The following is a 12,309-nucleotide window of genomic DNA, read 5'->3' as shown; positions in this document are numbered from 1 at the left end:
TGAAATAGTCTATCCCGAACTTTATCTAGAAACAAGGACGGGAACGTGGTATGTCTCATCTTTCTTGCAGAAAGCAGCGCTAGAGATAGAGCATAGCAAAACAAAAATCCAAGCGGATGAATGACTCGAAAGACAGGTCTATTGTGCGCCCATGTCCCCAAAACACCAAGTAACCAGCCAAAACAACCACTTCCCCCAACCGACCTAGTCATTCTTATAACGCGTTCATCAGCCTCGCCATAGCAAAGAACGTCTCCTTCACGAAGCTTCCCTCGTAAAACACATGCTGCGCGCTGTGCTCTTGCGCCAAATTATGCGCAATCTCATGACAAAAGGCCTCCCACCAAAAGACATGCGCCTTCCTTCTGCCGTCCTGCTCCGCCATGGCCGCGCGATGCAAGTTCAAAAAGTAGTGGTAGTTGAAAAACAGGGCGCCGCCCTGGTTGAACGCGATGGTGCTGCTCGTCTCCTCGTAGAAGATGTTGAGCACGCCGTTGCTGCTGCCGCGCCCGCCGACGCCCAGCCCGAAGACGCCGCCGCCGATGCGCGACACGAGGTCGGCGAAGGCGTCGAGCCCGGCGAGGAAGGCCGGGTCGGCGGTCGGGGCCGGCTTGTTGTTGGCGAGGTAGACGGCGATGCCGGTGCCCGGCTTGGCTTCGGGCAGCCAGCGCGTGAGGTCCTTGCTGGTGCTGCTGTCGCAGTAGGAGCCGCGCGCTTCGTCGATGTCGCGGGTGCGCGCGGCGGATTGGACGTGCGGGGAGTTGTGCGCGCGGCACTTTTGCAGCGCTGTCTCGAGGTTGGCGGTGATGTCGCTGGACATGTGGTTGGGGTCGCTGGGGCGGGATTGGCCGCCGCCGGTGCCGGTGTTGCTGGGGCCGGCTCCTCCGGTGGAGGAGATGCTGGAGCGATTGTTACTGTTGTTTCCGGTGGTCAAGTTCTCGAAGGCTTTGGTGAAGTTGGACATGAACTTGCTGCGGCGATTGTTGTTGGCGGCAGCTGTGTCGACGCTTGGGCGGCGCTGGAGCTGGGTTCCGGGTGTGTCGTGCTCCGGGGAGCCGAAGGCACCGGGCATCTTCGACACGTTCGATTTCTCAGGAGTTCTCGGGGGCGCTTGGTTGGCAGCAGCCGCGGCCTCGATTTGCGGTTGCTGGTACCCTGGAGGGGGATGCTGCTTTGGCGATGTTGGCTCGGCGTACGGCGGAGGTGCGTTTGCAATTCTCTGCTTCTCTTCCTCGGCAAGCCTGGCCTGCTCCAGAGCTCTTTGCTTTTCTTTGCGGGCGAGGATGCGGTGCACGTCGTAGCCCTTGTCTCGCAGGCGGCGCAGACTGTTGCTCAGGATCGTCTCCAGGATCAACGCCTCATGCTTTGGATTTTGGCGTTTCAAGAGTAGCGGCACAAGCTCGCGACTGACTTCGTAGAAGTCGAAATCCTGCCGAGCGTACAGAACGGTCGAAGTTTGGAACCTCGATCTCACCCGTAGGAGGCCAGCGCTCGTCTTGAGCGACACGGGACGCTGTCCAGGCAACTGGAGGCGATGTGTGAGGGACGATACAAGCTTGACGTCCAAGTTCGATTCCAACCACCGTGCATCGTGGTATATCTGGTCTTTGTTGTACGATATGAGGAAGATGGGCGTTCGCTCTACGAGAAGCGCCTTCAATGCGGCTGCCTTGTGCTCTCCGCCAGGGACTGGGTTGCCAGCAATCTTCTCAACGTTGACGCGATCACTGAGCTTCTCGGCGCCAAGGTGCATGTAGAATTGTTCGAGAACTTCATCTTCGGGGGCAACCAAGAGCGAGTGTCTGAATACACCGTAGTATTGGACATTGTCTCGGACGACAATCTGGGAAGCAGAAGCACTGACGAGAACCTGTTGAATGGCGGCATCATCGAAGTCGTCGTCATCGTCGTCGAGCAGAGACTTCTCCTTCACCTCCACGACCTTGCCATCTTGCTGTTCATCCTTGAAAGCAAGCAACACTGGCCTGGTCTTGAAAGCGGCCCAGACATTCTTGTCCGATTTGAGTTGGCCCTCTTCTACAGCGAACTGTCGAAGCAAGCCCATATATTTTGGCGCTTGGAGCTCTTGTAGGACCTTTGATGGATTGTCAACGACCATGCGGGCGAGTTCTAGAATGGTGGGTTGATCTTTGGCTCCGACAGTTCTTAGGAAAGCATTCGCAATGCTACCAAAGTCGACAAAGTTTAGGATGTTACCGAACTCCTTACTCTCGCCAACGAAGCAGGAATGCGGTGGAATATGCCGCATCTTTGCGCCACTTTGAGGGCTGACAAGCGGGACGATCGGAGAGCTGCCAAGCTCCTGTGCGATTTGGCGTAGACTCTGAATGTCGGCAATTCTCCCAGCCATGTATCCGAAGTAAAGAGCGGCTTCCTGTTTGCTGATGGGAGGAGACTGGATCAATTTCCTTGCACAAGCATCGATCGGGGGGTCGCGAGAGACACCGAAAACGGCTGCGTGGGGTTGCACGTCACGGCGTAAGATGTTGTACCCAAAAATGGATGAGTCGGGATTGGTGACACACTCAGATGGGCGAACCAGAGAGGGAAAGGGGGCGGCCTCCACAGGTAGGATTTTCTTGTCCGCCAGCGCAGCCGCCGGGATATTCTGCCACAGCGCGCGATTGGACAAGAAGTAATGCAGGGCCATCTCATACTGCTGAGGATCGTTGACCTTCGCTGAACTCAACATCATGTCCACGATTTCATTCCAGCCCGGGCTCTTTCGCAGGCCCAGTTCGCGAAGGAATTTGGCCTTCGGGTCCGTGGACCTGTACTCTGTATTCGCTCGCCACTTGATGACCGGAAGACCGAGTGTCTTGTTATCATTTCCTGGTTCGTAGAGCTGCTGGAGTTTGTACAACTTCTTTGCATCTCCTCGAAATCCAGAATACTCTTCCACAGGCCAAATCGGCTTCTCGGCGAGAACAGTGCGGTCTTTGGCGGGAATGGAGTCGCGAACCTCGGTCAGGTATTCAATGAGATCCATATGACTCCACTTGGGCTGGTTGTCTTGAGCGGCCTTGTTAGGAGTAGCCAGCAGTCGGGTGAAGACGTAGTCCAGGTCAATGGTCTGGCGAAGCCCCAGTGCCTCTAGGAATTTTGGCTTCAGGCCAAGTACAGTAAGATTTGGAAGATCCTCAAAGAGCTTGACGTTAGGATGGTATGTTTGCTGTGGTGTCTGCATGCCATTCTTCGTGGGCATTACAGCATGAGGCTGGAGTAGTGCAACCACCTCAGTTCGCTGGTGTGCTCTTAATTGATCCCACTGTTTGGATATCACCTTGAGAACTTGGGTGGCAAACTCAGCATCCTTGGTGAGCGATTTGCCGCCATTGCGCTGGTTGAACTCAAGGAGATAGCGAATCCATTCTTCCACAGGAAGCTCGGCCCATCCGAACCCTTCGAGTTGTGCACGGGTGAAATCCTTTGTGTACTTCAAAGGCATGACAGAATCCGGAAAAGGCAGATCGGGCGGGTATTTGGCAGCATTCAGATAGAAAGTAATGCTTCCAAGCGCGATGATAGTCGCATCATCGGTTAGCACGGCGGCATTGAAAAGTTTCTTGAGGTCGCTGGCATCAATCGTGTCGGAATGGGACATGTCAGCAGTGAACTTGAGGAACTCGCGCATCTCCTCCTCATTCAAAGGTTTGTTCTCAAGGCGCTGGACAATGTCTTCCACCGTGAGATAGTACAGGATGCGCCGAGACAGCATCTTCTCGACGAAAGATTTGTTCTCTTCGATGATCTGCTCGGGGACCATGGGAAGGTCTTGAAGGAATCCCAGCTTCAACAATGACACGCGTACTTTCTCACATGGCAGAACGCCATTCGTTGAGAGAATCTCGGCCCTTTGGGAGGCCCTCCAGAAACCTCCCTCCACGCATCTCCCTACCACGGCAGACGGCGTAGCCTCTTCCGAAGTCCACTGCTTCAGCAAACGCACCGCATCAGGGACGGTCTTCGAGATTTGATCGACAGTGGGTTGGGATGCCCCGGCAGATTTCAACTCCTTGGAAAGATTCTCTTTGATGGTGGTCATGCCGCTGTCAAATGCCATCCGACAAGCGATACCGGCGACGTCCAGCATAGCCTCGTTCCACGTCGAAACATGACGGTTTGACAAGTCAATACTCTCACGCTCTACGGTTGGAATGAGAGAAGGCGCGAATATATGACATTGGTAGCCGGTCGTCTGGCCGGTGGGGAATCCAATAAAGACACGACCATGCTTCGTTGGCAGAGCAGAGGCGAAAAGGTCGGAGGAGCGATCCACGGTGAGGCCGAAAGCGTCGGTAATGGAAGTTTCCGGGTTACTTTGGTCTGCGGTCAAAATGGCCAGGCGAGTTTGCCCAGGCGGGGGTTTCTTGGTGGCTCGGAGAAGCTCGCTGGATAGGACCTTGGGGACATTGGTGTTTATGTTGACCGTATTGATCCGCAAGGCAATGGTTGCTTGCGAGATGCCAGCCACGTCTTCTGCCACAGCTCTTTGTTGCTCTTGGACCCTTTCCTGGGCAGCCTTTTGCTCCTGCTCTCTCTTGCTCGCGGTGCCGATGTTGAACCTTGCGAAAAAGCCCTTAAAGCTGGGCACCGCTGGAGCTGGTTCTTCGGCCACCGCTTCCTGGGTTGACTCCTTGCGGTCCCAAGCTATCACGTTGGTCCACTCGGCTTTGATGTTCGCCGTCTGGTGCGTGACATCGCGGATCTCCATCAGGCCTTTTTCGGACTTCCTCCCGATATGGCTTGGTATCGAGACTGCGGCAGCGGCAGATGTTGTTTTAGTAAGGTGAAGGATTTTGAAATTATCAACGAACAGTTCAATATTCTGCAATGCAAGGAATGTAAGACTAGTGGTGAAGAACTTGGACAATTCAAAAAGGTCAGGAACGGGAGAAGGGGTCACGTCGCCGTTCTTGTCAGAGGACTTCCGGTAGTCTAAGACGAATCGCGTGCTATCTGAGGCCTGCTCAGCAGGCAACGTCCCGGACTTGACGGCGAGAGTGTTCCCTTTCCAGAAAAAGGCCACTGCACGAACGGCTACGTCAGCGAAGGGATCGAGGACAAGCGGTCTGGGAGCGGCTTACTGGTCCTGTTGCCGGATATCACAAACGGCTCGTCACACTCGCTGAAGACAGAGTAGAAGCCCACGCCAAAAGCACCGATCTTGGTCTCGTCAGGGTTTCCCTCGGCGATGCAGCGCAGGCGCGACCAGTCGGCATCAGTGAAAGGCTTGCCGTTGTTGGCTACATCAAGACTTCTCAGAGTGTGGTTCTTGACCACGTGCCTGAGCAGGACGGAGGGATCCTGGGTCTGCGGCAAAGGCACACGAGTTGACGGATCCGTCTCCAGCCTGATGGTAGCCTTGGTGGCGCCAGCATCCGCAGCGTTCTGGACGAGTTCTCTGAGGGTGGTAAACTCGGCCGAGTAACGGGCCAAGACCTTGTCGATCAAGGCACGGGTGTTGACGGTGACGGTGTCGTCCTGGCCCTCTTGCATCGTCAGCTCGCGCATGCGAGCATAGTTGATGGAGCCGGCCATGGCGGGATGGAGCCGGGCCGTCAGTCAGGCAGCAGCGGCGATGCGCAAGGCGGCCGGCCGGGTATGGTCAAACAGGGAGGGGATGCAGCGAGCGGTGGCGGGGAATCAAATAGAAATAAAGCGACCGAAGGGCGACGGTGTGCTTTTCTGCACTGCGCCGTGGGTGGGCGACGGCGCTGCGACGGACAGAGTCTGACAAAGCACAGGGGGGACGGGGACCACAGGTGACAGGACTGAGGCTGATGGCGCCGGAGGGCGGGTGGAGACTGGAGAGGCAACGACGCGCGCGAGTCAGGTACGGCTGCCCTGCGATGCCCTGTTGGGCTGCCCCACGTGCCTCCGCCCAAGGCCAAGCCCGGAGAGCTCGGACGGCGCTGGTGGACGCCACGTCTCCGCCCGCCGAAAAGAAAGCCCGCCCCGCCGCGGCGCCGTGACCGTCTGGGCGATCGCCGTCGGGGCCCGCCCTCGCCGCTCCTTTCGGCCATGCTGCGCTCCCTGATGCTGCGCAACCTCACGCCTCCCCGAGCCCCAGACCCTCGCCGCCAGATCTTGCCCGCCTCTTCCTGGACCCAGGACCGCCCAGCCGGCCTGCGACCGCCCAGCGAGGCCCCAGCCAACCGCCCAACCACCGGTTCTGGCCACGTGACCCCGCGTCCGCGTTGGAGTCCTGACCGCCAGCTCGCTGCTTGCAATATCAACCGCGGCGCCGCCCTTTGTCACACCAGATGTCACCATGGCCGTTGATCCTTTCTCGCCCATTGCGCCCGCGCGCATTCGGGTGCTTCTGGTCCCCGCTGGCAAGATCAAGCGCTCGCGCTTCATGACATGTGTCGAGCGCCTGCAGCCCGAGTCCTCCGTCCGCCTGGGCGATGTGACCCCAGACCCGCGCCCAGATCGAAGTACGCTGCCCCGTCACGGCTGCTTGCGGTGCATGCTAATTGTGTGCTCAAGCCATGTTTTCGCCCTTGCGCAACCCCGAGGGCACCGTGCTGTACTATTTCACAACCTCCATGCCGCCAGCCTCCTACATCTCCCTGTCTCCCTTCGAGCTGTGTCGAGAGCCGCTCATGGTCCTCGGCGTCGCTGACGGAGAGGAGTACCAGGAGGCCTTGGACAGCGACGGCGCCAACGCTGCTGAAGACAAGACTAACACCGCTCTAAAACGAGAGGAGCTGAATGAAGTCGTCGATGTCATGCGCGAGGAATACCCTCGTGCTGTCGTGCACAAGCTTCTCCTCTTTGACTGCGGCCTTCCTTCTCTACCCCCCTGGCTGCCCGAGGAAACCATACTCGTGCCGCCTCAGTCGGAATCCACCAGCACCACCATGAAGACCGTAATGTGCGATCTTTCGTCGCTGCTACTCGCAGAGTTGACCGGGCTGTCCAAGTCTTTACAAGCATTGCCCGAGATCAGCATTGCTTCTGGCCCTTCCTCTCCCGTCCCTCCCAAATCGCCCTTCTCTCTCGTCCGGCAGAGTTCGTTTGGCTTTGGAGCGGCAGAAAACACTGTCTCCCGCACCGCATCTCCTGCCCAGCCTGTTCAGATCCAGCAGCTGCAGAAGCAGGAAGCAACCGGGAGACGAGGCTCCCTTGGTTTGCGGCTAAGTCCCCCTGCCGACCATCTCCGCGCAATTACCCCTCCAGAACTCTCACCAGCTGAAGATAAATCGGGCGAGACGACTCCGACCGATTCCATGCCTACACGCCCTCGCGCTCTCCAGCGATTCTCGATCCAGGGCTTCGGATCCGGCAGCATGGAAGAAAAGGCAAGGCTCAGCAATGCTTGCCGGCATGATCTAGTCGACGCCCAAGTCTGCTTAATGGCTGGCTTTGTTGCCGAAGGCCTCAAGAGAGCTCATGAAACCTACCTCAAGGCAGAGAATGTCAACGAGCACTTGGTTATGGGAAAGGCTTTGGAGCAGATGCTTATCTGCTCTCTAATTCTCGTTGGCCATGAACAGGAGTTCGAAGTAGGCCGCACCCCGACATTCATGCCACTCTTAGATTGTTAACGTCAAGCAGATACCCACGACCTGCACGCCTAGCACAAAGGGGATGCCGGTGTCCGGCACTCTTGCAAATGTCATTGAATACACTCCGGAACTCATTTCTCGAGTGATGAGCTTTTACAGACTCTCCTTCAAGAGCGATTCAGGCCATCTGCTTACTTTGGTCGACGCGGAGAACAAGATCCGAATGTCGAATCTCCTTACAGCAATAGAACGCTTGGGCAAAACTTTTACACCAAAGGAGTTTCTAGCAAAGGTGGAGAGCCAATCCGAAAACAGCTCACCTCCTGTGAAAGGAAGTTCAAGCAGGATTGTCTACATCTCAAATATTCTCTCCGACGCCATCGATTCAGTGTCCTCATCGGCGACTATTACCGACACGGAACGGGCGACAGTATACGCTGAAGCGGCAGGGTGTTTGGCCAAACTGGGTCTCTCGAGGAAACGGGCGTTTGTCGTCACACTCTTGATGGATATCCTGGTCCCGGCACTGCTTCAGGCACGGAAACTGGGAGCTGCCGAAATGGGAATTCATCCTGCTGCAGGGATGCTTGCGGGCGGCCTGGTCCAACCCAACGACAGAAAGTACGGCGAAACAGTCTTCATCTTCCTAGAACAGTTTGTGCGCGAGTACGGTGTTCCCGCCAGAAGTCGACTTGAGTCCAAGGCCGACGGCGTTTCAGAAAACCTTCGGGCTTACGGGAGTATTGTGCTCAAGGCGGAAGTTCTCCGGCGGTGTATCAATGTCTGTGAGGCGATGGCAGATCTTCAAGGAGTATTGGACTTTTCCTCGTCGTTCCTCAGCATAATTGCCCCCCAGGAACCCCTCGAAGAGACAGACCCAGGCTTCAGATGCCTTATGCCACGAGAAGATCAGCATCGGTTGGTACAAAACATACATCGTTCTTTGGAAGCTGCGAAGGCGGTTGGCATGGAGCAAACTGAAGCGCTCTTCTGGTATGATCATCTTGTACACAGCGTCAAGTATGATTCAGAGCGCGCAGGGCGTGACCTGACTCTCCGCAAAAACACAAATGACGACCCGCTGCAAAGAACCAGCGCCAGGTTCGAGCACCAAGCTTTTGGAGACAGAAACAAAGGTTCGGCCGTGGTGCCACTCGTGGCAGGCGAGCCCAGTGAATTCATCGTAACACTGCGCAACCCCTTCGCCTTTTCTCTTGACATCGAGTCCATCAAACTGGTGTCGACGAAAGGTGTCGAGATTGCCTGTCCTCCCAATCTGACGTACCAGATTCCGCCTTGCGCGGTGCAGCCATTGCGCGTCCCGGTCGTCGCCACCGTTCCAGACGTCCATGATCTGGTCAAGCTGCGCGTCAAGGTGCGCCAGTGCCGCGAAAGGGATTTCGATGTCTCCATCAGCCGAACGACAATCCAAGAGGTGGAGAAGATGAAGGAGGTGGGCCACAATATTGCAAAATCCAAGGGGACTACAGACACATCGAGGCCAGGTACAGCGACGACCATCAGACCCGTCTCGCGAGGACAGCCGGCTCTGCCGTCCGTCACCGTGGTGCCGCAGCAGCCGAGCCTCGCTATCAGAACCAATCTGATACAGGACACCATCTCCCTTCTGGAGGGAGAGACAAAGACTTTCAAAGCCACCATCAGCCACGACGAGAAGGACAAACCCATCAAGGCCAACATCCTGCACATGCTCGGACGTAACAATACCGTGGATGTGCTAAGGGTTTCTCGTAGAAGCAGTAACCTCCCTTCGCAGATATACGAGCTCGGCCAGGACATCGGCCGCGCTGAGTGGAAGTCCAGAGACTTCAAGCCTTCGTCGCACCTCGACCCGTACAAGACCATGACCTTCACCGTTGACGTCTTTGGCGTCCCCGGCCTGAACAAGGGCATTGTTGGTGTCGAGTACGCTGCAGCGGACAAGCCGCCGGAGCTCGGAGACTATTTGGTGACGAGCAGAGTCTCCCAGGAGATAGCAGTCACCGTCCAGCCATCCATCACCGCCTCGCACTTCTCCGTGTTGCCTGGCCGCGAGGCGAGCGAGCACATCGCGGCCAAGTTCCCGCACGCAGACCTGAACGAGCATTTTGTCTTAATCTTCGACTTCCTCAACGTCTCGGACCGCGAGCTCGGCGTTGAAGCCTGGTACGACGAGGCGGCCGCCGTCCCCGCCTCCCCGACCAGGCCACAGCCGCCGCCGTCGTCCGGCGCAGACCACCCACTCACCAGTCGCTCCGACTACCTCAAGCCGGGCCAGGCCAGCAGCATGGCGGTGCTGGTGCCCAAGATCCACCTGCCCTACTCCAACGACGCGATCCCGGCGGCGCAGGACCGGCAGTTCGTGCTGACGGACACGCAGCCGCTGTCGCGCGAGGACCGCATGTGCTTCTGGTACCGGCAGAAGTTGCTGCAGAGCCTGCGCTGCCGCTGGCGCGACCGCTCGGGCGCGCGCTCCGGCCTCGTCAACTGCGCCGCGCTCCGCCTGACGTCCGAGACGGTCGGCTACATCATGTCCATCCTGTCCATCAGCATGTCGCTGCCGCCCGAGCTGCGCGTCACCACCGCCACCACCGCCGCCGCCGCAGCCGCCGCCGCCTCCGCATCAACCAACCACTCATACCACCACCACCACTCCCCATCGTCAGCGCTTACCCCCATCCCCCGCCCCCTCTACACCCTCCGCCGCGGCGACACCGCCAAAGTCACCGCCACCCTCGTCAACACCTCGCCCGACACGGCGCACAGCTTCACCGTCGCGCCCGTCGTGCGCGTCCGCGGCGGCTCGCCCCAGCTCGACCCGGACGACGGCGTGCGCTCGCGCATCGCGCAGCAGCTGCTCGGCTGGGCCCGCCGCGTCCGCCTCGAGCCCCGCGCCCAGACCACGCTCGAGAGCGAGCTCGTGTGTCCGTTTGGCGTCGGCGGCTGGACCGGGTTCGTCGTCGAGTTGGGCTTGGAGGTTGCGGAGGGGCCGTTTCCGCCGACGGGGACGGGGGCTGGTGCGGGGGCGGCTGGTGCGGGGGTTGGGCATGTGGGGAGTTTGTGTTGGGTGCAGGTTGTTGTGTGATGATGATGGTGATGATGATGATGATGATGATGGGGTTCTTTCGCCTGCGGTGTGAGGGGAATATTGGAAGGGAGGGGGCGGTGAGGGAGAAGCGAGGCGGAAGATGTGTTGGGTGACTGTTGTTGTTGTCGAGAGGTAGTTGGGTGGGGACGGGACGGAACCTATAGAGGTTGCAGGTGGCAGATGTTGTTGTGTGTCTGTAATGGCGGTATGGTTTTTTTTTATGCCGACCTTTCTTTCCCCTCCCTGATCTGTAACTATAAATGCCAATTGAAGCTACCGACCACACATCGTTCATACCCGTTTTCTTCAATTTCGTGTAGAACCGTGATGGATGACCCGCGAAGGGGCCGGCTTCACAGCTAACATCGATCGTCACTATCACAGCAGGCGACAAGAGATTTGAGCCGTCTGAGCTCCCCGACAAGGACACTACATTCCTACGCGCGCGCGGGTAGTTGAATCCCAATACAGGAACGCATTTGTCTGCATTTGAGACTTCCATCTGCCTCTGGACATTGGATTCGCGGCTCTCTGCACCCGAAGGCTTAGGCGCCCGTAGAATTGGGTGGGACCGTTGCACAGGCGGTTGGTTGGACGCATGCGCTGCCATTGGTTGGTGGCGCATGAAGATTTGTGGCGGCAGTGGATGAGTCCAGCGCTTGGCGGGTAGGGACAGTATCGCCGTCCTGTACAATAGCATCGATGAGAGCCTCTGTCCTTGAGAGCTGGCCCTTCGCTGCAACTCTCGATCACAGCACGGTCGATGGACGTTTGCTCGAGTCAAATCCCCCGCGCGACCCTGAGGTACGTCTCGAGAGACTCGGGGTGGTTCAGCTGCGTCATGAGCAGAGTGATTGCAGTGCCCGGCGGTGACGTGGTCCCTGGGTTGGGAGGAAGAATCTTCTCAGAGCGGTTGCCCTCGGGCGCGAATTCGGTGCTGCTACATGTTCGCGGCATTCTCCTTGTAGGAATCAAGGCCTTGTTGCCAGAAAAGGTTCAAGCCTAAGGGGTAATTCGCCTCTATAGCAAGACGCTGTTGGTGTCTCGGGCGGTATAGCAGAAATCAGGTATGTGGCTGTGGAAATCCTAAGACAAGTACGACCGGTAGGTCTTCACGCAATCCACATGCTTGACTTGGGCTGGGTCGGTGGCACACGGGGGCAAACATGACGCTGACGCAAATCTTCTCACTGCCGATGGCAGTTTTGCAGACTCATGCTCGGGTCGTCTGCCCCAAGGTGTTGACTACGCAGTCAATTGAGGCGTTCCGTCACCATTCCTTCAGTTGCTCTGGGCAGCTGAATCCTCTCTTGCGAGCTTACTCGGCCTTTTAGAACTCGGTGTCTGCTTTAGGTAATTCTGGCCAATATTCTGAGACTGGCGGCGGATATGCTGGCGCTTGTGCGACCAGAGGTGGATCGGAACAGTTCCAGACTGGCGCAAGAGTTTCCGCGCGAGCGGGACAGTGTTGCGGAAGACATGCCTGTGCGTTGGGACGGGAGAAAGCAGCGGATAGGAGGACGATAACGCCCTCAACGCGGCGGATGGAATTCGTTATATTAAGCACGGTCGAAATTCCAACGCTGGATCGGGACGACGGGGCACCGGTGGCTGCGCTTCAATACCCGCTGGCGCTTAAGCATTGAGTCTCGCGAGACGGTGGATTGATTGGAGACGACTACTTCC

General features: G+C 57.7%; 2 protein-coding genes across 2 annotated transcripts; one reads left to right on the top strand and one right to left on the bottom strand.

Annotated features, from left to right (window-relative positions):
* Positions 1-214: 214 nt before the first annotated feature.
* On the bottom strand, positions 215-5,562 carry BKCO1_4700032 (hatpase c domain-containing protein; the record flags this gene model as incomplete). The annotated part of the gene is made up of 2 exons (XM_020276383.1): positions 215-5,049; positions 5,109-5,562. 2 exons carry the CDS (start codon positions 5,560-5,562, stop codon positions 215-217), a joined length of 5,289 nt encoding a protein of 1,762 aa, XP_020127800.1.
* Positions 5,563-6,295: 733 nt separating this feature from the next.
* BKCO1_4700031 (hypercellular protein) lies at positions 6,296-10,620 on the top strand (the record flags this gene model as incomplete). Its single annotated transcript, XM_020276382.1, has 3 exons — positions 6,296-6,461; positions 6,514-7,532; positions 7,585-10,620. 3 exons carry the CDS (start codon positions 6,296-6,298, stop codon positions 10,618-10,620), a joined length of 4,221 nt encoding a protein of 1,406 aa, XP_020127801.1.
* Positions 10,621-12,309: the final 1,689 nt, after the last annotated feature.

The sequence above is a fragment of the Diplodia corticola genome, assembly GCF_001883845.1.
Source record: "Diplodia corticola strain CBS 112549 chromosome Unknown scaffold47, whole genome shotgun sequence".
NCBI lineage: Eukaryota > Fungi > Ascomycota > Dothideomycetes > Botryosphaeriales > Botryosphaeriaceae > Diplodia > Diplodia corticola.
Note: the sequence above shows the minus strand (reverse complement) of the source record. Positions and strands in the feature narration are given on the sequence as shown.